Source organism: Camponotus vicinus, unplaced genomic scaffold, assembly GCF_025532165.1.
Source record: "Camponotus vicinus isolate PSW18456_S1 unplaced genomic scaffold, iyCamVici1.0 SCAF_11, whole genome shotgun sequence".
In the NCBI taxonomy this organism is placed as follows: Eukaryota; Metazoa; Arthropoda; class Insecta; order Hymenoptera; family Formicidae; genus Camponotus; species Camponotus vicinus.
In genome coordinates this window covers 9,808,872-9,829,928 of record NW_028141947.1, presented here as the reverse complement: position 1 = coordinate 9,829,928, position 21,057 = coordinate 9,808,872, and the positions used below count along the sequence as shown (strand labels likewise).

The 21,057-nt window shown below is 40.0% G+C and overlaps 1 protein-coding gene and 1 long non-coding RNA gene across 6 annotated transcripts in view; one reads left to right on the top strand and one right to left on the bottom strand.

Annotated features, from left to right (window-relative positions):
- Positions 1-159: 159 nt before the first annotated feature.
- LOC145962052 (uncharacterized) overlaps positions 160-21,057 on the bottom strand; it is a 282,741-nt gene continuing 261,843 nt past the window's right edge. For 2 of the 5 annotated variants that reach the window (XM_083082827.1, XM_083082831.1), the window contains 12 exons: positions 19,530-19,602; positions 19,146-19,186; positions 17,341-17,499; positions 15,303-16,567; positions 15,057-15,217; positions 14,531-14,802; positions 12,569-12,809; positions 7,526-7,720; positions 6,687-6,836; positions 6,036-6,304; positions 3,810-4,027; positions 160-3,231 (listed from right to left, as the gene is read on the bottom strand). In XM_083082827.1, coding sequence (XP_082938953.1) covers positions 2,956-3,231; positions 3,810-4,027; positions 6,036-6,304; positions 6,687-6,836; positions 7,526-7,720; positions 12,569-12,809; positions 14,531-14,802; positions 15,057-15,217; positions 15,303-16,567; positions 17,341-17,499; positions 19,146-19,186; positions 19,530-19,602 — 3,320 coding nt within the window. In that variant the 3' untranslated portion in view covers positions 160-2,955. The remainder of the gene's footprint in view (positions 3,232-3,809; positions 4,028-6,035; positions 6,305-6,686; positions 6,837-7,525; positions 7,721-12,568; positions 12,810-14,530; positions 14,803-15,056; positions 15,218-15,302; positions 16,568-17,340; positions 17,500-19,145; positions 19,187-19,529; positions 19,603-21,057) is intronic. The other 3 variants (XM_083082828.1, XM_083082830.1, XM_083082829.1) reach the window with 3 other exon arrangements.
- Positions 2,572-6,515, top strand: LOC145962058 (uncharacterized). Its single transcript, XR_014435798.1, has 3 exons — positions 2,572-3,332; positions 3,764-5,552; positions 5,990-6,515. It is a non-coding gene; the product is annotated as an uncharacterized LOC145962058 (long non-coding RNA).

The following is a 21,057-nucleotide window of genomic DNA, read 5'->3' as shown; positions in this document are numbered from 1 at the left end:
ATTGATAAAGTTATTGCGCTTTTATTAAACTTTCATTTTCTTTGCATATCATTTTTTCGCGTAGTATTTTATTTTCAAGCATTTTTTATTATCAAATGCACATAAAACGCATATTTTTTATGTATATGCAAGGAATATATGAGGGAGAAATGATCAATATTCATCGATAAATACCCTTTATTCAATCGGAGTAACATTTATACTTACTTAAAGCATGTTATTGAACTTATATACCTGTAGATTTTCATTAACGGCAACAATTATAATTGAAATAGTGACGGAAACATAACGAGAGTAGTGACAATAAGTTGTAATCATAATAATAGCAATCATAATAATAGTAATAAAATAATAATATTATATAATAACAGAAATAATAATAATAGCATTAATAATGATCAGGACTAGTAGATGATAATGACGATTCAATAATAAATATTGCACAATATATTACTCGTATTACAACGAAACAAGAGGTAAGATAGTTAAAATGTAGTAAGTGTCGATTGTTGATTATCTGTTTTTTCTCATTCTCACTCCCTCCTTCCTACTTGCCAATTATGCTAACTCGAAATAAAAAAATTGCTTGATGATATTAATGACAATGGTAATTATAACGACAATGATAATGACAAGAATAATTATAACGTCAAGATTATTCGTACTTGTCGATCGACTATCTTTAATTTGTTATTACTCTCACTACACGGTGGTTTGGTTAAAGTATATTTACTCCTTCTTGCTTTCCCCATCTCATTAGCCTCTCAGACAAACAATTAATTAATCTTTCGTAACTGCTTCTCTTTTTTATATACATCATCTATAATTGTATAGCGAACATAATATAATTTTAACATAATATAGTTTTATGTCAGCAATCATTGATTATTCGATCGACATGTCTGCTATTTTATGATGATGAGTTTGGCGAGAGAAAATAAGAATGTGTAAGAAATAAATATTAAAAATATATCTGAGATATGTTATGATATATTGATAGAGAGCATTTGTCCTCCGCAGCACAACTGATGTTGATTATTAATAAATACATATGGTAGATCTTTTAATAATTCGCAAGCACACCATTAACAGATACTTTTTTATATTTATATTTCTTTCGATGAATCTATAATCATGTTCTTCATTTTTATGCATTGTACTGTTAATGGTATTAAAATTTCTCTGCATTTATGTCGATCGATTTACACCTAGGTGTAAAAAGTCAACCAGCGACAAAACGGAGATGTTTCTGACTTATACCATAATAATAACAATAATAATAATAAAATTATTTTAATGCAGTTTCAACGAGAAGCGGTGACTCGTATGACTCAAAGCGAAGAATTTTCGATATATTTACAAATTCTTGTAATTTCCCCGCGTTTCTCGTTTCAGTAGCAAAACAAACATATATAATAAATAGGAACAGAAATAGATTAACGAAACAATAACAATTAATGCGCCGATGCAAATGTACACGACGTATGTAAGTAACCGCGAATATACAGGAGAGAATGCGACGCATCCGGAAATTATTGCACGTACGAACGAATATTCTCCGACCGAATTGGTCGCATTGTATACTGAAGGAACGCGAAGCTCGATCCTTCTTTGCCTCCTTGGCAAAACGATCGAGGCTCGATCATCCACCACGCCATAAATTCGACAATATTTAGGATTGACATCTGTTGATGATAAAGCCACGCACGACCTCGCGAACATCTCTTTCCCTCTGTTTTTCTCGTCGTCCCTCTGAAATCGCAGCTCATTATCGCCAGCGATTCTTGTTCTTATAGTAATTGTATATCTCTGTGACTATGTACAGCCTATATGGACAACGCGTCGCACATTTCTCTCGTAGACTCGTTAATATTATATAAATACGTTGGTATACACTCGTGACTATACTTTATTAACAGTAGTAAGAGTAGTGGTAGCGATAATGACGATTGGATTAGTCGCTAAAAACGATCCAGCTGGTTGTAACAGTTACAGTAGTAGTAATAATAGTAGTAGTATTAATGAGAATAATAATAATAATAATAATAATAATAATAATAATAATAATAATAATAGTGTGACTAGCTGGTAAATAGTTAGCCGATAAATTGATTTATAAGTAATCTTCAGGGTTCAGCAAAAGCGTCATTGGTGGATCGTGAACCGGTCCTCGTAAATCGCGCGCTGATCGCTTAAACGGTAATAACACAGTTACACAGCGATAAGTGTGTAGCAAGAGTCCGATATACAGCTAAATTAATCATTATTTTTACACGACTTAGAGCAATATAACCACCAACCTGTCGAATAATATATAAATGCATTTTTCCCGTTGTGTGTATGTACATATGCGTGGCGGTAGCGGCCGCCGTGTGATTCTTGACGCAGATTCATTATGTACAAAAGATATCGCGCTATATGATGAGCAACGTTGCCCCCGTAATAATAGTCCGTTAAGCTTAGCTCGGATGAACGCTCGTGGAGCTCTTATCCGATTTAGATGCCGTTATTGTAGCGTTTTTTTTACTAGCGTTAACAGCCCCATACGATACGCCGGTCGATCATGTTCGACCGGCCACGACGACTTTCACCTACGTCACACGTGATCGCGGTTGACGTCGCATGACGTCATAGTCCGGAATTCACGCAGACGATGTATGACGCACGCTGGCAAATTTCCCAGCGTCCGGATAAGAATCGCGCATCACGAAGTCGGGATTCTCCCAAGTCCGTAGGCCGATCCGCGGAGCTCAGTCATCGACGCAGTTTTTCCTTCGGGTGGGAAGGGAAAGGGCTGCTGGGCATCGTTCATTCGCATCCGGTGTGAACGGGAGGAAGGAATGACTGCGATCCCCACGAAGAGTATCGTCACGAAGAGTACCGTCGTCGAATCGGTTTCTTCGCGCGAGTTCCGAGCGACGTTCAGTATCTGATCGTCGGTCTTTAAGGATGGTCTCAGATGGGTGTCGGCAGAACCGTGAAGTCCTGCAATGCGGTCTTCACCGTCTCGTAAATCGGCCGGTTGCTCTCGTCGGCGCAGTAGCCGTCGGCGGTGCACAGAGTCTGTAGCTTCGTCAGGTAACTGTCGAAGTTCTCGTGGCCTATCTTCTCTTGCGGCCCGCCCGGGGCGTTCGGTATTCGCACTTGCTCCAGCAGGGTGATCATGTTGTCGCGCAGCGACTGATAGTATTCGGTCAGATTATTGTTGCGTTGGCTTATCGATGACGTTTCCTGCAAACAAAATGTATTTATCATATGCCAAAGCGCACGCATGATAGCGTCTGCGAAAACGCGGTTTCGACAGAAACCGTACTTACTAACGAGACTGATAAGTAATGATAGTAGATTATTTCTTTGATAGATGCAGTAAAAGTATTTGCATTTAGAAAATTTACAGTAAACTCGTTAGTTAAAAATGCAAAAATTTTTTCTGTAATATACGTCATGTGAAATTGATTGATTGACCGCAAATTATTTCAGATGTGTGATATCAACATACGGTTAATAGAACATAAGTTATCATAACATATCATTTTTTATAAACAAAACAGAGATGATTTCTGAAAAAAAAACATTTAATTAATGCATAATTATATTGTTATAATAATATTGTAATAAATAATAATTGCGTAATATATAGTATAATTAAACTTTAGGAAAGATATGATGGCGTGATCGCGATGATTGCAATTAGTTGACGATCAATCAATCAATATAAAAGTATCTAAACAATATCTATTTTTTACATTTAATCATTTGTCAGGTATCTATTCGACACACGGTACGCTGCCGACTGAGCAAAGACTGACCTTATCACCGTGTTTGAGCTGATTCTCCATGGCGGTAATATCCGAGCGCAAGCGCAAGACTTGCGATTCGACCCGGGCGTTCTCTCTCTGGAGCTCCGTGATCTCAGCCTCCAGTGTGTAGAGATCCTCGCCCCCGGCACCGGCGGTCCCGCTACCGCTCGAGTTACCCTGACCCGTGCCTACCGCACCCCCGTGAGCCGGACCACCGGCTTCCAACCCTGAGGACAGGACAGACAGGGTCCAGTTTGATAAGGTGCCGGTCACGTTACGATCGAAAACGAATCGTATTTCCCGGTTTCCAAAAAGTTATTTTCCCACGGTTAAGCAGGGGATTTATTATATCTCCTTGATCTTTTTAGTCTCGCGGAAATGTCATCACAATGCGATGCACACGTAACAGCCCTGTCGGGCTCAACATTGGGAAAACTACTGGAAACCGGCACGATTCGAATCCCCTAATTCGACGGAAGCTCGTATAACTCTACGTATTTAGATAGAAGCATTTTGGCGTTCCTTATTTCTTTTTTTTTTGTTTTCAACAATGACGATTAAGAAGCATCAGATTAAAAAATTTCGAATAGATTTGCGGGATTTTTACGCGATACATGTGGAGATGTAGCGAGCATTTACATTATGTCAAGGATCAATTCAGGCAGCGACTTAGGCGATGCGATTTGTGAAAATTGCGATCTTAGATCGGAATAAAGTGTCCGAAAAATCCGCTATACATATTTTCCACCCTTTCACTTCGCTCGGCCCAAGTCACTGCAATGTAGCTTGTCTTGAGATAATGGGACGGTACGGTTTCTTCTGCGTACGGTTCGTGCCAAAGTGATATACGCATCTCGGCAGAAAAGCGAGAGACATTTTGAGACTCGTTCGATCAAGCGTGTGCTCCGACTCGGTAAGAGACGCACGAACCTGACAGGAGTGCCGTGGGATGATCGGGACAATGTCGGGGTGTTTTGGGAATTAGCGTGAGGTGCCATCATACCAGATAGAAGAAAAAAAAAATATAGAAGACACCGAGTGCTGGCGTTGATATTTATTTTATTGTGGATGGACGAGATAGAAGCTTATAATTATTTATTGTGCCAGAGAGGTATATACATTTTTACAAATATTGCCAACACTCGGACGTCATCTCGTAAAAGTAAACATACTGGTGTGTGGATTCTGTATGTAACACCGAAAACACATAGGAAACAAGTGGCGAATACGTCAGTCCCTTACCTTCAAAAGTAACCGTGCTCCAAGCTCAACATGAAAGGAGCTGATCCCAGAATAAATCAGAATATATTATTTTTCATCATTAAGACATAGGTTGTTTTTGATTTTACATGTCTTGTACATAACGAAGGAAGAGGTTCCTGCGCGGGACCGAATCGAGAAAGGAAGGAAAAAAAATGAGACGTAAATTAACGCCGTTATATTCGCGATTCTAGTGCTTCCTATCTTTCTATTTTGTTCATTTTTTTATAAGTTATTTCTTCTTTATTTATTTTTTATATCTAATCAGTCGCGATATTTATTCGAAAACCAGAAACATTTATTATTGAGAACAAAAAAGAGGTCGAAACGGGAAAGTAATATTTAAAGTGAAAAAAATAAAAGGGAACGAATTTTTTTTTTCTTTTGATGGTCAAGAAAAACGGAAGGATGAGGAAAGAGGACCCTCATTGGTATGACAGCACATCATTGCGTGAAGAGCAGAGTATGGCATAGCACGGGATCAAGTACAAGGTTAGATATGCACAAGTTTACAAAGAAAGATACATAATTCCGTATGTTTTAGCATCGCGCTCGTCCAGACGTCAATCAATCTACGGAAAGCGGTAGCGATGTTACTTTCTTTACATACTTTACACAGCGATAGCGGTGTCATTTTCTTTACAACTTTGAAATAAAAATGAATGTTAACGAGACGATTAATCCTGAACGAGCGCAAGCATAGAAAAGAACAGAGCGAATTTAAACTGCCTTATCTACTCTATAACATTTTCTCTTTCTATCGCGCGTTGATAAGAAAATGCGCATCTTCGCGGATTCAAATTTTGACAGCTGCGCATGAGAAGAGAGAGCTTACGAACGCTCTTTGAATAAAGTTCGATTAAATTTCTCGTAATACGATTGGTCTCACGCACAGCGTATTCTGACAATTTTATTCTTCGATCGTTAAGTATCGACAACCGGTGGCGTCATCATCAGAGGCAACTCGATCCTCACCGGTGATTCCTCTGCTGTACATGCTCATATTATCCTCCGGTTTTGGTTTCTTCACGGCGTGGCTGGCTATCGGGCAGCCCGACAAGGACCTATGGCTATGGAAAGATCCGTTTATGTGACCGAGTCCATCGCATCCGGGTGTGGGGCAATTGACACCTTCAAATTTCATGGCCGTTGCGGCAGCTACGGCCGCCTTGTGTTGCTCAACCGTACCGCCGGATTCCAGTACTCGCATCTTATTCCTATTTGCGATTGGGCATCCAGATGCACTGCAATAAAGATATAAGAATGTATAATGATTACACGGAATATGTATAGATAAACATTACAGATTGTTAAATTCAATTATGTGTTACCAAGATTGAATAATGTAACAAATGCGAATGATAATCACGATCGTCTAATTTCATACGATATATGCATATAATTTAATTTATATTGATTTAATTGATATTTATTGAATATCTCGATCAATGTCTTTAATAAGATACGCTTGAAACTTGAATATATAAATTGATAATATATGTAAAAAATAACGTTAACAAAAGTATTCAATCATCGTAATTAGACAAGTTTAATTATCAGGAGGATTGCGTGCGATTATCCTATGACAAGATTCACGCTAACGTGAAACGTTCCTGCGAGCCTTACCTGCGGTGCGACAAGAATTTGCCGGTGGCATGGCCGGACCCGTCGCAACCCGGGATTGGACATCTGTAGTCCAAAATGCCAACACCACCAACGTCACCAACACCACATAATCCATCCGCACAGAGCGAGCGTGAAACGAGCGGAAACCGCCTGTTATTAGTCAGCGTCTTCGCCTTTGCGCGAAGTGTGGGGAGAAGGAGTTAGGATGCGGTTAGAAGGGAACGGGATTTCCCCTTTTCCCGGTCTAAAGCGACAGCCTCCCGGTACGTGCAATGCGGTCGAGAAGATACCTGCGTTAGTTGCTACGTGCAACGTGCGAACGCGACGAAAACGCAAATTGAGATCGCGATTACTACCGCACCCTCAAATTGCAGAACTTGCGAGATGTAATCGTATCGTGAACCAAATCCTATATCGAGCTCGCGATAGCCCTCGCTCTTTTCGAATCTCAAGCCTTTATCATATTAATTTATGTTTGTCATTTAATTTATCACGCTTTTCAATATTACAAGAATAATAAAGAAAAATATCCCGTGATAATAAAAAATCTCGGAATAATTTCTCAAGAATTAAAAATAAATTGATAAAAAATTTAATTTTGATTCGCCAAATATATTTTGAGATATTGATTTTGTATAATATAATTGAAAAGATATTGACGACATATTTTTTTAGTTATTCAATTAGTATTGCTCATTAAAAACTAACGCAATTAAGAAGGATCTTACATGATTGAGGATATCTCTTAATAGGAAAAATGGAAAACATAGTTATTCGTGTTAGTTGCCCAGAAAAAAAGTACAATGGAGAATGTATAATTAAAATTCACACCAACTGACCTCAAGGGTTCAGAATCTTGACCATCTCGAGGCTTACTCTTCGGCTTGTTGGCTCGTGGACAGCCGGATAAACTTCTGTGCGACGAGTAATTTCCTGTGACATGTCCAGAACCATCGCATCCTGGCGTAGGACACTTGAGCTCCTGGGAATGCGCCTGGATTTGCGAACGATCGGCTCGTGGACATCCAGAGAGGCTGTAAAGGAAAGAAGAGTCTTCTATTTTAACGCGTTGCAAAAACCCCATGAAGATCGCGCGCTGCATGTTTTGAGGAGTCACAAAAAATTATCATTTCAAAAATTCGATTACTACTATAATTACATAATGTTATAGTTATTATAAAGTTTTGCAACGCGCTAATCCTCATGGCTTCGGTCACGAACGCACACCTCAGAAACGTCCAACCATCGTTTCAGCAACACATCGCATGCAATTTACGCGACGTTGCCACGATGTCGTGAGTACTCACTTGATGATGATCTAAGCTGTTGAACTTGAAGACGATCAAACACGTCTCGGCAATTAGATCTCGATGAGTAACGAACATCTCGTTCGCTGAAGCGATCGGAATCGTTTACGTATCATACGAGTGATACAACATACCACCGGTTTAATATATTGCTATTAATAATTAATCATCGCTATGATCTATAAAAAATACGTGTATATATGTTTATATATATCATTGTGAAGCGTCAAGAGAGACGTTGGCTCACCGAGATCAGTGCAGCGAATCAGCACTGGTTTCAATACGATTCAGTTTCGGACGACTTGCCTTGCGTCCAGTTCGAACGAAGACATTCAGGGAAAGGGAGACTTAAGACTCGCATTGTTTCGATTACCGATCTCGATCGAAGCTCCGAGTCTTACGCTCTCTGAGGACGCCCTCGAATGTCACGCGGATTATGATCGATGATGGGGGCGGATCGTGTTGATAGCATGCAAATGGCAACGCCGTGTTCCAGTTGGATCACTCATGAGGTGTCGCTCGTAAGATCAATCGCGCTTCGGACTCGCACTGATCCAAGATCGGTCTTACTCTAAGAACATCGAAAGGGAGAGCGGGGAGCACACTCACACCTGACCCCAATGAAACTCGCCAATTGCCAATTGACTTTGCACGAAATGCGATGTCACATCGCTTCGTGGTACCTTTGATCGTTACGGTTCTGCTATGACATGGTCATCGGCAACAGTTCGCTACGAAGCTGCCCACACGAGGCTGGCGAAAGCGGCTTTCAACGGACGGGTTAGTCGGTTTGATTAATCACTACGTATGCGCACGAAAGCAAATGAGTCTCGCGATCGAAAGCAGGTCAATCTTTCACAATGCCGATTTCTTCGCAATGCCGGACTTTGATTTTGCCATCCCTTTTCGTAGGGGTCGGGTAAAAACAGCGAGGAGGAAAAGAAAGAGAGTTCATTCAATTATGAGGCTCATCTACACACTTTTGGTATCGCATAATGTAACGTAGATACGTAGGAGAATAAAATGAGGAGGAAAGAGAAAGAGAGGTGAATTGTGTAATAGAAAAATAAAGACTATATATCGTATATACTTATATGCAAGATAGAGCTATAGTACCACTGGAGATATTCACACGTATGTTAAATATAGATATATGTAGCAACATAATATCGAACAAGTGTACAACTCAACCGTTCAACTAGAAGAAAATAGAATTTCTAGATGTATATTTCGTATCGCAATACACTTAAGAAGCAACTACGCCACGGACCATCAATATGCATCGATGCAAGAACCATCCATGTAAATGTAATTCGCAAATTTACTTGATGTCGTTTGTATTTATATATATGTATGTATGTATATATATATGTGTGTGTGTGTGTGTGTTTGTTTCGGGACATCTACTGTTTTAAAATAAAGACGTTCAAGGGTTTCTTGGTGAATCAAAGAAAACCAGTAAACTCAGATATAAATTTAATTAAATTTTTTTATAATCTGTATAGATGTATAGATGCGTGTGTGTGTCTGTATGTAGCGTGCGTGCGTGCGTGCTGCATCGCCATATCGATATATACATAATCGAGCGTTCACGTCAAAGTCTTGGTGTAAATGTCGATGCCTTGCCTTCTGTGGGTAGCGTAGTTCCCTGAAACATGACCCATGCCATCACAGGACGACGTGGGACACTGTATCAGCTCCTTGCCATCGCGACCACGAGGGGTGGGACGAGGTGCGAAATTCAACGAGTACCTCCTCACATTCATACTGCATCGAATAACATTAATCGTCAAATCGAGATCCCCTAACTAAGTGCCGAATCATCGATAATTCTCCAATTGTTGCTGCTCGAGCGCGAGAGCTAACACGGTGAGTATATATTTCTCTCTGCCGGTCTATTTCTTTCTTTTATTAATGCTACTAATTTATACAGCGATTAAAATCATATAACTCTCACTTGCAAAGCGCTCGAGCAGATCTAACATAATTCAATATCCGAACATTCTGAGCGATTCCATAAATCGCTTTCTTATATAAACGCAAATACGAATTGTCTATAGTAAAAAATTAGCGCAAACTAATATCGCGTTTCGTAACTTTTCAAGCGCGAGTGGAAGATCGGTGTATGATATGATATGAAAAAATGTCGAGAATGAAAGGGGGCAAGAGAGAAGGCGAAAGAGGAAGCGGAGGAGCAAGCCGAAGGAATATCAACCGGTCTGAAACGAAGGGTGAGCGTCTCGTTCTTGTTTCCGGTCTCATCGTAGTCTCGTAGATGGGCAAATCACCCCCATCGGCTATGAGAAAGCCTCGGAAACCTCGATGGCCCTCGAGTGGCCGCGATATTGCCGGGCAACCGAAAGCCGACGGATGCGGACTTAAGTGCAATTCACTGGTACGTTGTCGGACTATTTATCTATTTTCGCGTTTTTGCAATCTTCGTCTTGAACGTTGAATCCAATTGTGTGACTGCGATTAAATTTATATTTCAGATACTTTACAATCGAAATATAATACATGTGTGTGAGAGAAATATTTTATAAATTGCTTTTTGGAATATTTTTATACATTTAATCTTTTTTGCAAATATTTTTCTACATTTTAATATTTTTTTCCACAAAAAGGTAATTTATATAACTAGTTTTTTTTATAGACTTTTGTGACTTTAAACGGTGCGTAATATTTGATACGTTAATATAAAAATATATACGATATAAATGATCACGCTAAAATTAATTTTTAAAAATTTAGTCACTCCTATTTTTACGAATAGTTTTGAAAATTTTTTTATTTTCTCATTACAACTAGCTTATGTATTTAATGTTTTCATATATTTAGGCCATCGATCTGAATCAAGGTATACTAATAAATGTTTTCGAGAGAGATACCGATAATATAGTTAGGACGAGAAGGGCCATAGTTATATTGCCCGCCACCATTAATAAAGTTGAAGTTCGGATATAGATTGGTTTTACTGAGGTTGCAGCTGGCGGTAACGTGTTCTACGTTATATAGTTTCAATAAAGATGCAGCCAACGATTGGAGGACAGACGTGGAAAGATTAATATCGTGAAATGATTGAATGTACTTTTTATTTCATAAAATTCCAAATTGCGCGTAACAGGACAAATATGAGCATATTTCATTAGATGTGTATCCGCCATTATTATTAAGAAACGGATATTATGAAAACTTCTGTAACATCATAAAATAGAATAAAATTGTATAAGTAGTATTACATAAAAGTAAAATTACTAAATCATTTAATTTTTAAGACAATTAAAAATTATGAGATATTATATTATAATCAAAAGAGAGATAGATAGATTTCTTCCTCTCTTCTTAAGCGATTTAAAAAATCGTTTGTTATAATGAAATAAATCTGAGAAAAAAGTAATTTTTCTTTTGATTATTATATATGATGATATATATAATGATTTACGAGACTCTGATGCAAATAAAAGTAAGTTACTAATAATAAATGTTTTTTAATTATTGACAGAATGAAGATTCGTAATTTTCGCACTTTTGTCCATCGAGGAGACATTCGTGAGATCCACGAAACGCGACGTATCGAATTTTGGACCGCGGTAAAGTTACAAAAGGGACGAGAGCAACTTTGCCTCGAGGTAGCCGAGGAAGTGTTCCAGGGGTTCTAACCCACGGCGGGAGACGATGCAGGGTCTCGGTCCATAATCCAGTGCGGTGGCAACTGATTATACCCCACCTCTCATTTTAACCTTATCCTGCCTCGCCTCCACGCTCTCTCAACCCCTTTCGCCCCCCGAGTCCGCGCGCGCGCGCACGTTTTCCACTCAAGCCTCATCCTCATTCTCTTCTTATACGCCCAACCGCGCCTTCTCCATACCGCGCCGAGCTTCACGTCAATTAGAATAAGGTTGGCACTTTTGGTACGAAGAGTAATTACTTTAATTAACAAAATGGAGGTGGGTATGCGCGAGAGTTTTGCCCCCTTTTCCTCTCGCCCTCCGCCGCTGATGTTAGCCGCCGCCGCCACCGCCTCCACGCCTTTTCGAGTTTCGGCCACGAATCTATCGCGTGAAGGATTCGTGCGATCCTTTCCGCAAGGCAAGTAAGTATCAAGGCGAGAACTCGCGATGCTCGCCTGTACGACGTGTGGACGTATTCTCTAAATGCTACTTTATGCTATAAATGTTTGTATTCTCATCTCATATTTATCATTTGAAAAATGGTTACCCAATGATAGGTCAACTTTCTTATTAAACTTAAGATTTATATTAAAATAAATGTCAAATATATATATAAATTCAATCTAAGCATAAGCTTATAATCAAAGAGTTGCATGAAATGTGATTAAATATGCGGTGAGAATGTCAATCAATTTATAGTATTTTTAATCGAGATCTACCGAGTAAAAATATTTTTAAATAAAACTCTATATTCTGTGACCTCAGTTAATTTAAAATTATTTCCGATGTTATTTCCGATTTAACGAATACAAAATTATATTTACAGGACGAAAATAACAGTTATAAATCGGACAAATATTGCTCATAATTATTCCACCCAAAGGAGAGAAAAAAAATATCCTACCTGTCATCCTTGCCGGATGGTTTATCAAGGGGTCCAACCGTGTGCTGTGGGGGTGGCATGCTGTAGCAGGGTGCCGGAGTATAACCCGCTGGAATCTGATAACCGGAAGTCACTGGACCACCCGGGTAAGTTCCACCGCAATTGTAACCTGCAGTAGGATAGGGAGTGTACGTGTTTCCGGGATATTCGGGTTGAACGCCGGTCATCCCGTAGCCTGGATGAGGACTCATTGGTCCGTAACCTAGCATACAAGAAATTATATAAGTAAAGTAATAAAAATAATAATTTCTTAAAAGTAATTAGATGACAAGTACTAAATATCTTGCTATAAAATGAATTGTCAAGTTCTTACATTACATTGTTTTATAGAATTTCAAAACTTAACACATTTTTCAATAATTTTCGAGTCAATTATTTTGATTAAAACAATTTTAATTAATACTTTTTACTTCTTCGATGTTAAATGCTTGATTTATTTTAAATATTAAAATCAATCTATAAAGTATTATTAATTCTTCTATCAGTTATTATAACGTAACTCAAAAATTAATATTACAATAATGATCAAGGGTATTATTACAAACTAAAAATATAAGTTTGATTCTTATGATATAGAGAAAGCGTACGATTTTTGGGACACTTGGTTTAAATACGTTCATGCGTGCCATGTAATCGCGCTCGAACGGGAGCCACGGAAATAGCGCTAACACAGGCGCGCTACAGGAGCAGCCCGCTGCTTGATTAACTGTTGTAAAATCTACACGTTTATTTACTGGCAAGAATTCATTTTGTTGAGAGAGCACACAGTGCAAATAGCCGACGGACGGAAGGCCGACTGTGCGCGCGCGCAACGTCGCGCGGACACGCACGTGTATGCGTCGCGGCCGGGGAACACGGAGCTGTGTGTGCTCGAATGTTTCAATTTCAATAACTACTCCCCAGCGTCAGAGTCCGCACAATATCGGCCGCGCCGGACTTTTGCCGCCGCTACGTGTACGCGAAATATTGATAATTAACAATGGCCGTGTACCGTCACAGGGGGTGGTTCGACGGGAAGGGGTGCGCACGGTGCACATTCAGGCCGAAGGACGGGGAGAGAGAGAGAGAGAAATGGAGAAAACGGGGGGATGATCAGAGGGAGAGAGAAGGAGGAAGAGATGAGAGGGGCAGAATGGACCGCGGGTTTGGAATGCCAAGGCACAGAGAGACCGAGGAAAATGAGAGTTCGGCCATAGGTGCCTATTATGGCAGTCATGTACTGTTCTGGTGAATTTTTATTCGACGGTTGTAACCGCGTATCGTCCCTCACCCCCATCTTCGTCCCTCGCCACCCTTGCCGACCCCCGGGGGCGTCGGGCTCTTTGTTCTCTTCCGAATCCCTCATCCACGTAACCTCCTCCTCGTCGCCGCTGCTATCGCCTGACGTTACACGACGCCCGTGTAAGGACACATTAACGCTTCGCGTGTATCTCCTGCCGTATGCGCTGACTAAAATTTATAGTGTTAAGGACACGCTGTCGCGCCCTTCCTGCGTATGTTTGTTTTTTTTGCTCTATTTCATTTTCGCTGGACATTATTGTACGGCTGTTCGTATTCGTCGCTGAATTCTCGAAGCGAATTATAGTTTAACATTATGCATAATTATACATAAAATGTAATAAAAAATGGTGCATTTTCTGCGAGTATTTCAACGAGCACGTAATGCTTCTCTTGACGAAATATTGCAAAAAGAAGCTTTCGTAAAATTTTACGTTACTTTGAAACAGAAATTGCTATGATAGTTTTAGCCATTTCAACAAGCGAAAAATATATTTTAGAAAAATATCGCACAAGTTAAGGATTTTTATCATTTCTCAAAATGAATCGCATGTTATTGAATGTAACCGCAAAGAGAGAGCAGTCGCGGGTCATAAAGACGTCTTCGGAAAGCGGATTATCCGCGGATAAACGATGATAACTCACCAGTGGGATCTCGGTAGGCATCTATGTAGTGGGAACCCCCGCTGTCGGGCGTGCTTTCGCGACTATACGCCGTGACGTGCACTCCAGGCGGCGGAAAGCCGGGTACAGGCCTGATCCCCGGACCCCCGCTGAAATTGACCGGCTCGTTCGCAGTTGAGAAATCAACGGGCTCGGTCTGCTCTTCGATCGGTCGTGGCGCAGGGAAACCCGGTCCTACTGGAACCGCGACGGCTTCTCCGTGGCCGGTGGAATATTGCGGACTCGGGGCACCGCTGCAGTAGAAGTAAATATGTTTCCTTTATTTTGCTAGTATTATGTATGTAAGAAATATGATTTTTAAAATTTTCTTAAAAATATTAGACATTTTATATAATTTAGAAATATTTTAAAAAACAGAATAGAAATATTTGATTTAGAAAGGTATTTGATCGATATAAAAGAAAACAGGAATATTTTAAAATATTTTCTGAGACTTCAAAGTTTTATTATTATTTATGATATTAATATTAAAGATTGATGACAATACCTATGAAGTCTATTGACGCTAAGATCGAGAGTCTGACCCTGAGGACTAGGAACTTGTGGACTAGCCGTCAAGTGGGGACTCGCTGCAGCTTGAGGACTACTGCCCACCGTTTGTCCGCCTCCGTATTGTGGACTGAGACTGTTTGAACCGTAAGGAGGCGCCTGTAAATTACATCGTCATTAATGAATGCAAAAATCTGTCGCGATAGATTTTTTAATTTCTCGCCCACATCCACTATCGACTAACCTGCGGACTAGTAGAGGTGACGCTGGAGGTAGAGAGATCCATCACCGATCCTCCGGGTGAAGTTGGCGGCCCGCCAGGTTTCTGCATCTGCTGTATCTGCGCAACCGTAACGCATTTCACTGCAACATCCACGGAGACGCAACGTTTAGTTACAGATGAATCTTCAATGTTTGCAGAGACGATTTCGAACAAATTACCATCTTCAGTCTTGATCATCCCGGCCGCCGTGGCGGCCGCCATCGCCATCTGATGCTGTTGCGCGGCCGCCGCGGCTTCTTGATGGTAAACCCGCTCCTGCTCCTCGGGTGTCATACCGGTTTGACCCAGGTAATACATATTCGCTCTCGAGTGAAGCTGCTGCTGTTGTTGTTGCTGCTGCTGCTGCTGTTGCTGCTGCTGCTGTTGAGACGGGATAGGCGCGCACGATTGCGTATCGTATCTCTCGTAAGTCGCGGTGGTACCGGGATCATAGGGTCGATGATTAGCTGCGGTGACCACCGCGTTCTCGTAGCCTCTACCAGCTGCTATATCATTGGAATACGTTACAACTGGCCGCGCTATATTGCTCGCCCCGGGATGCATATACGCCCTCGCGTGCTCGGCAGATCTATGATGATAGAGCTCTTCCGTGGTGGTTGCAGCAGCCGCCGCGGCCGCTGCCGCGGCCATCATGGCGGTGGGTTCGTAAGGAGATCTTTGAGACATTTGGTGACTCATTCTAGTGTCCTCTACCATCGACATCGGATAGGCGACCGGCTGCATGGGTAGGACATGATGCGTCGGATGCTGGCTGGGATGATGAATCGTCGCTCCTATGGATGGTCTCGTGCCCATCGCGTCCATGGACGACATGGACGAGGAATTCGAGTCTTGACTCATGTAAGAATCGTACGTCTGTCGTACTGCGGGGGGCGGTGGTGGCGGGGGTGAGTTTACTCTACATGACGCGGTGTCCTCCGTCTTCGGGACCAGCAGCTCGCCCGTGTTTTGATTCCTCATGGATAATGTATTGCAACAACTGCTGCTGAGAGTCATATTCTCCGTCTTGGGTACCTTCGCGGGACGCGATGTGTTATTGTCCTCCGGCGTTTTCGGAGGCTTCACATTGATACCGGTGTTCTTCGTCGTTGAATAATAATCGTAGGTCAAACTGCTAAGTACGGGCTTCGTGTCTTGCGTTGCGGAGCCGTACTGCGAATAACTCTTTGTGTCCATTGATGGCGGTAGTAGATTCGTGCTGATGTACTCTGGAGGTATTCCTGGCACTATCGCGAGAAATTAGTGTACTTAGTTCTATACGTTAGTTGCACAAAATGACAGATTTCATGAATTAGTGTGTAAAGGATATAAAATAATAATAAGCATTATATTTTTTCCTACAGAAGCATTGTACAATGCTCACTAGTACTATACTAAAGCATGCACCTATGCGATTGTTGTGAAGTATTTCAATAGCCCAATCCAAGCAAATAATAACTTAATACTGGTCTTAGTAACTCTTTTTATATTATCAATTATTTTATCTATGTGTAATATTTATAAAAATTTTTTTGTATATTTGATAATTGATATTTAATAATTAAATTTATATTATATGTTTATACAAAATAGTAAGAGAGATTTAAAACTTTAGAATTTTATTATAACACGTTATATCTCTTTAATCTATATCCAAACGAATCAAATCAGAATCTACATAAAGCTAAGGTGCCTATTTAAATTAAAAAAATAAATGTAAATAAGTTGCATATATTAATGTGCACAGTATATTAATATGTTTTCCTAATCAATGCAATTATGTCGAATAAATCCGCGTGGAAAACACATGGTAGCGATTATTCTCGCAATTACATCAGCCGGAGCAATCAAGACACAAGCTCAACGAACTGCGAAGCACGAGATGCGTGCCTTACGCGCAAGATTACAGTCTCTATCCTGTCTCCGGCATTTAAGCGTTAATCTCGTCGGATGGAACGGCGTGGATTCTCATGTACGTCGCATCCTGGACACGCACGACGAGTTCCTATACCATTCTTACCTTGAGCCTTTTGTCGGGCCTCGCGTGCGGCCTGTTTATTGGCCGCGGCGATGGGACATCCGGACAGACTTCTGTGCGTGTTCCGATTAGAGCTGACATGACCGCGGCCGTTGCAACCAGGCGTCGGGCATTTCAATATAGTCTCATGCATCGCCAGAACTGCGAGAACCCAGAGACACGTGGCGTAATTACAGATGACGTCTTGGCACGTTCACGCGTTACGTATACACAATTAGAGAGACGCGGCGCACACGCACGCGGCAGGTGGTGTATGTGTTCATAAGACGAGCTGTCTCTTTATGCATTGAGTATAATTATCTCTGTTGCGCACCACACGTTTCCCAAGAGGGACGAGAAAATTTCAAGAGAGAAAGATGGAATCTCTGAACGTGACGTACTTTACAGCCCTCGATTCACGAGTGAGCGGAATGGAAGAGTTTCAATAGAGAAAGAGTAGAGAGGAAGTATGTAGTACACGTATGTAGTACACTTTGTGAAAGAGAAACAATACGAGAAACGAAAAGAGGTCAGAAAATGATAAGAGGCAAAGTACACGGCGTCGCACACCACGTGTGAAACGCAAGTTAACGTGTAACAGTTACAATCAAGTATACCGAGCGGGTAGAGAGAAAAACACAAGTAAAGACAATGAATTAATTGATAGAAAATTATAACACAACAACTTGCAATCTGTGTGAGGGAGTGTGCAACGTCGATGAGAACGTCTATCCATCCGTGACGCAAGCGAACGCCCTTGATCTTGTCGATACCTTGAAGAAGATTCTACGTTCTCGATGAAGGAGTCGGGACAAGCTTACCACAAGTGGAAATAAAAATTGTACAATTGTACACGTATGTACAATGTTATGCAGATGGGCCACGTCGTATCCTCTGCGCAACGACTTGATTTGTCGTTAATTGTCGGGATCCGCCGTTGCGGAAACTGCTACATCGATCATCCCACCGATCGTTGCGTAATTATACTCAATCGCACAAGCGTCCTCCGTGTGAAATGTCCGGCGTGTGCGCGCACACCGGCTCGTCGCGCGCCGCCCGTGTCTCGAGTTCTCCAGAGAGTTCATATAGGCCACGACCAATATAATCAAGTTCTCGAGTGTGGTGATAATACTCTACTATAATGAACTACGAAACAGAATGATAAATTGAAACAGAAAGGAACGCAATAAATAAAGCTCTCTACCCCGCAAAATGAAAAGCGCAAAGAATACAACAGACAGATACACATACGCACACGCATACACGCATACGCGACGCGTGCACCGCGCTCATCGCTGGAAAATATCCATTTTCTCCTTCTAATTTGATCTCGTGTATCGAAGATACTTTTTTTGTTGCGTTTAATGAGGCGAGGAAGCCGCGGAGAACAATGATCTTTTATGGATGAGGCTAATTGGAAATGGTTTGAAGAAAAAGCAAAACTAAATAATTGCCTCACAAAAGCGTAATTTTAAAATTTTTTCTTATAGTCCACGCAGTTATGATAAAAATTTATAAATAATTAATTCGTGAAGTAAAAAAGCATTAAAAACTAACATTATTTAAAAAATGCTTAGAAAATACAAAGATACTAGAGTTATATTTGAAAATTTTTGAACTAATTTGGAAATTATTCTTTTTCAGTTATGCGATGACTAGAGATTATTTAATCGAATAATTTAAAATGATTTTCCCCGATGATTCACTCTTCACTTCCTCGCCTCGTTGTGAGAAAAAGACACTCTCGCAAAAAGAAGATGCACTATACAGCTACAATAAGAAGTAATTTAAGAAGAGCGTGTACTTACTTTCCGGAGTTAATTTATCCTTTTGTGGACATCCAGAAAGGCTGTAAGTACATAAAAAAAATTAATTAATAGTATTTAAAATTAATAAGATTTAAAATTTTAGCTATTCGATTCTTTTCCTAAAGATTATGTGCAACACACACGTTTAAATCGTGGGCATAAAATTGCTTTATTTTTTTTACTAAATATGGAACATTTGACATATACGCATGCAAATAATTTAATATTTTAACATTGCACAGAACTTGACATATGGATCACAAATTGGCTTATTGATATCAGCTTCTATATGACGCCCCGCTCGATTCTCCCGTAAAACCGCGTAGGTGAGTAATCGGCCGTGGCTGAGCGCGGAGCGCAGGTTAATTACCGATAATTGCTTACCTGCGGTGGTGAGAGTAGAGTCCGGTCACGTGACCCTGCCCCGTACAGCCTGGGGTCGGGCACTTGTTGCCCTCTGTAACAAATCAAACCGCCACGTAGAGCCAGATGTTAGTCTATTAAGTGCTACTTCGGATATTCATGAGATACGCTAGTTTTTAGTCAAGCTTGACGATTATAAGCTTGTGGGATAGCTCTGCTCCGACTTAAGCTGATTAAATTTTATCCAGAAATATATGGGCATCATTATAGAGATTGTCACTTTACAAAAAACTGCGAATTATAATTTCAGAACAATTTCAGATTTATAAATCTGTAAGAGATATATACATATTTTGTACGTAAAAAATAGAGAATACAAATTTATTCGAGTACTATTATTAACTGTCATGAACAATTCTTGCAAATCTTAAGTCAAATATACATTCTGAAAATAGAATAGAAAGACTATTTTTCCGCTTTAAACTCACTACACATTTCAATATTAATTATATACTATAATGATACCAAGCGCGCAACATCACACTATCCCTGCATCGCGTTATTTCTGTACCGAAATTTATGAACCTCACACAAGCGGACTGTAATTCTGAATAAATTGGATATTTACACTGTCGACGAGTGTTATTCGCGGTAGAAACGTGTCGGTTGGAATGCGGCTTAATACGCTTAATGTGTTATTATTGCATTTGGTTTCATAATCTTGCACTCACAACCAATTGACGTGAGAATATGCGCGCAATCCACTTTTCCCGAATACACGTATGACACTTTAAGCGGAGATATTACCGCTAAACGACAGTTTTATAAAATCTTCATTTTCATTTCATAATAATCTTTATCCACTATGTTCCTAAAACGCTTTCTCATAAACAATAAGCATATTATATCATAAAAAATCTTTTTCTCTCAGTAATATTAATTTATAAAAAGATTAGTGTATATTTGACAGACTCCATTGTAAATATTAATTAATTATCGTATAAAAATTCATGTCAAAATATTATATCTTTTTAAATCGATTTTTGAAAGAATAATAATTATGTTTGTTAATGTTACATGGAACTAAATAATATATAGAAAACATGGACGTGCGCGCACTAAATAATAAATCTTAATATTATTATATAATTTCGAAAGAATATAGGAGAAAAAATATGAATTGGAAAATATATGAAAAATAATGTGGTATTTTTTCTTCTTCTCTCTCTTGGGTATGCTTGCATGTTGTATACTGTTAGCAACGCGAGCTGTTGAATGGAAATTAACTATTGAATGGCTGACAGCCGACGTGTTCGATATCGTCGCGTAGTTTCATTCTGCACATCGAACCAGCATACAGCTTACTCCCCGTTTGCCAATATATCACGTATACCTCTTATCCTTCACAGGGAACGTTGAACAGTCAGGGCGAAGGACTCTGCGAGCCAGTGTAACGAAAAATATCACATCTCTATTTTATTTCATATTGAAATTTATTTTATAATAACTTTATCTCTTTATTAATTCACGTACGAATTTATTTACGTTA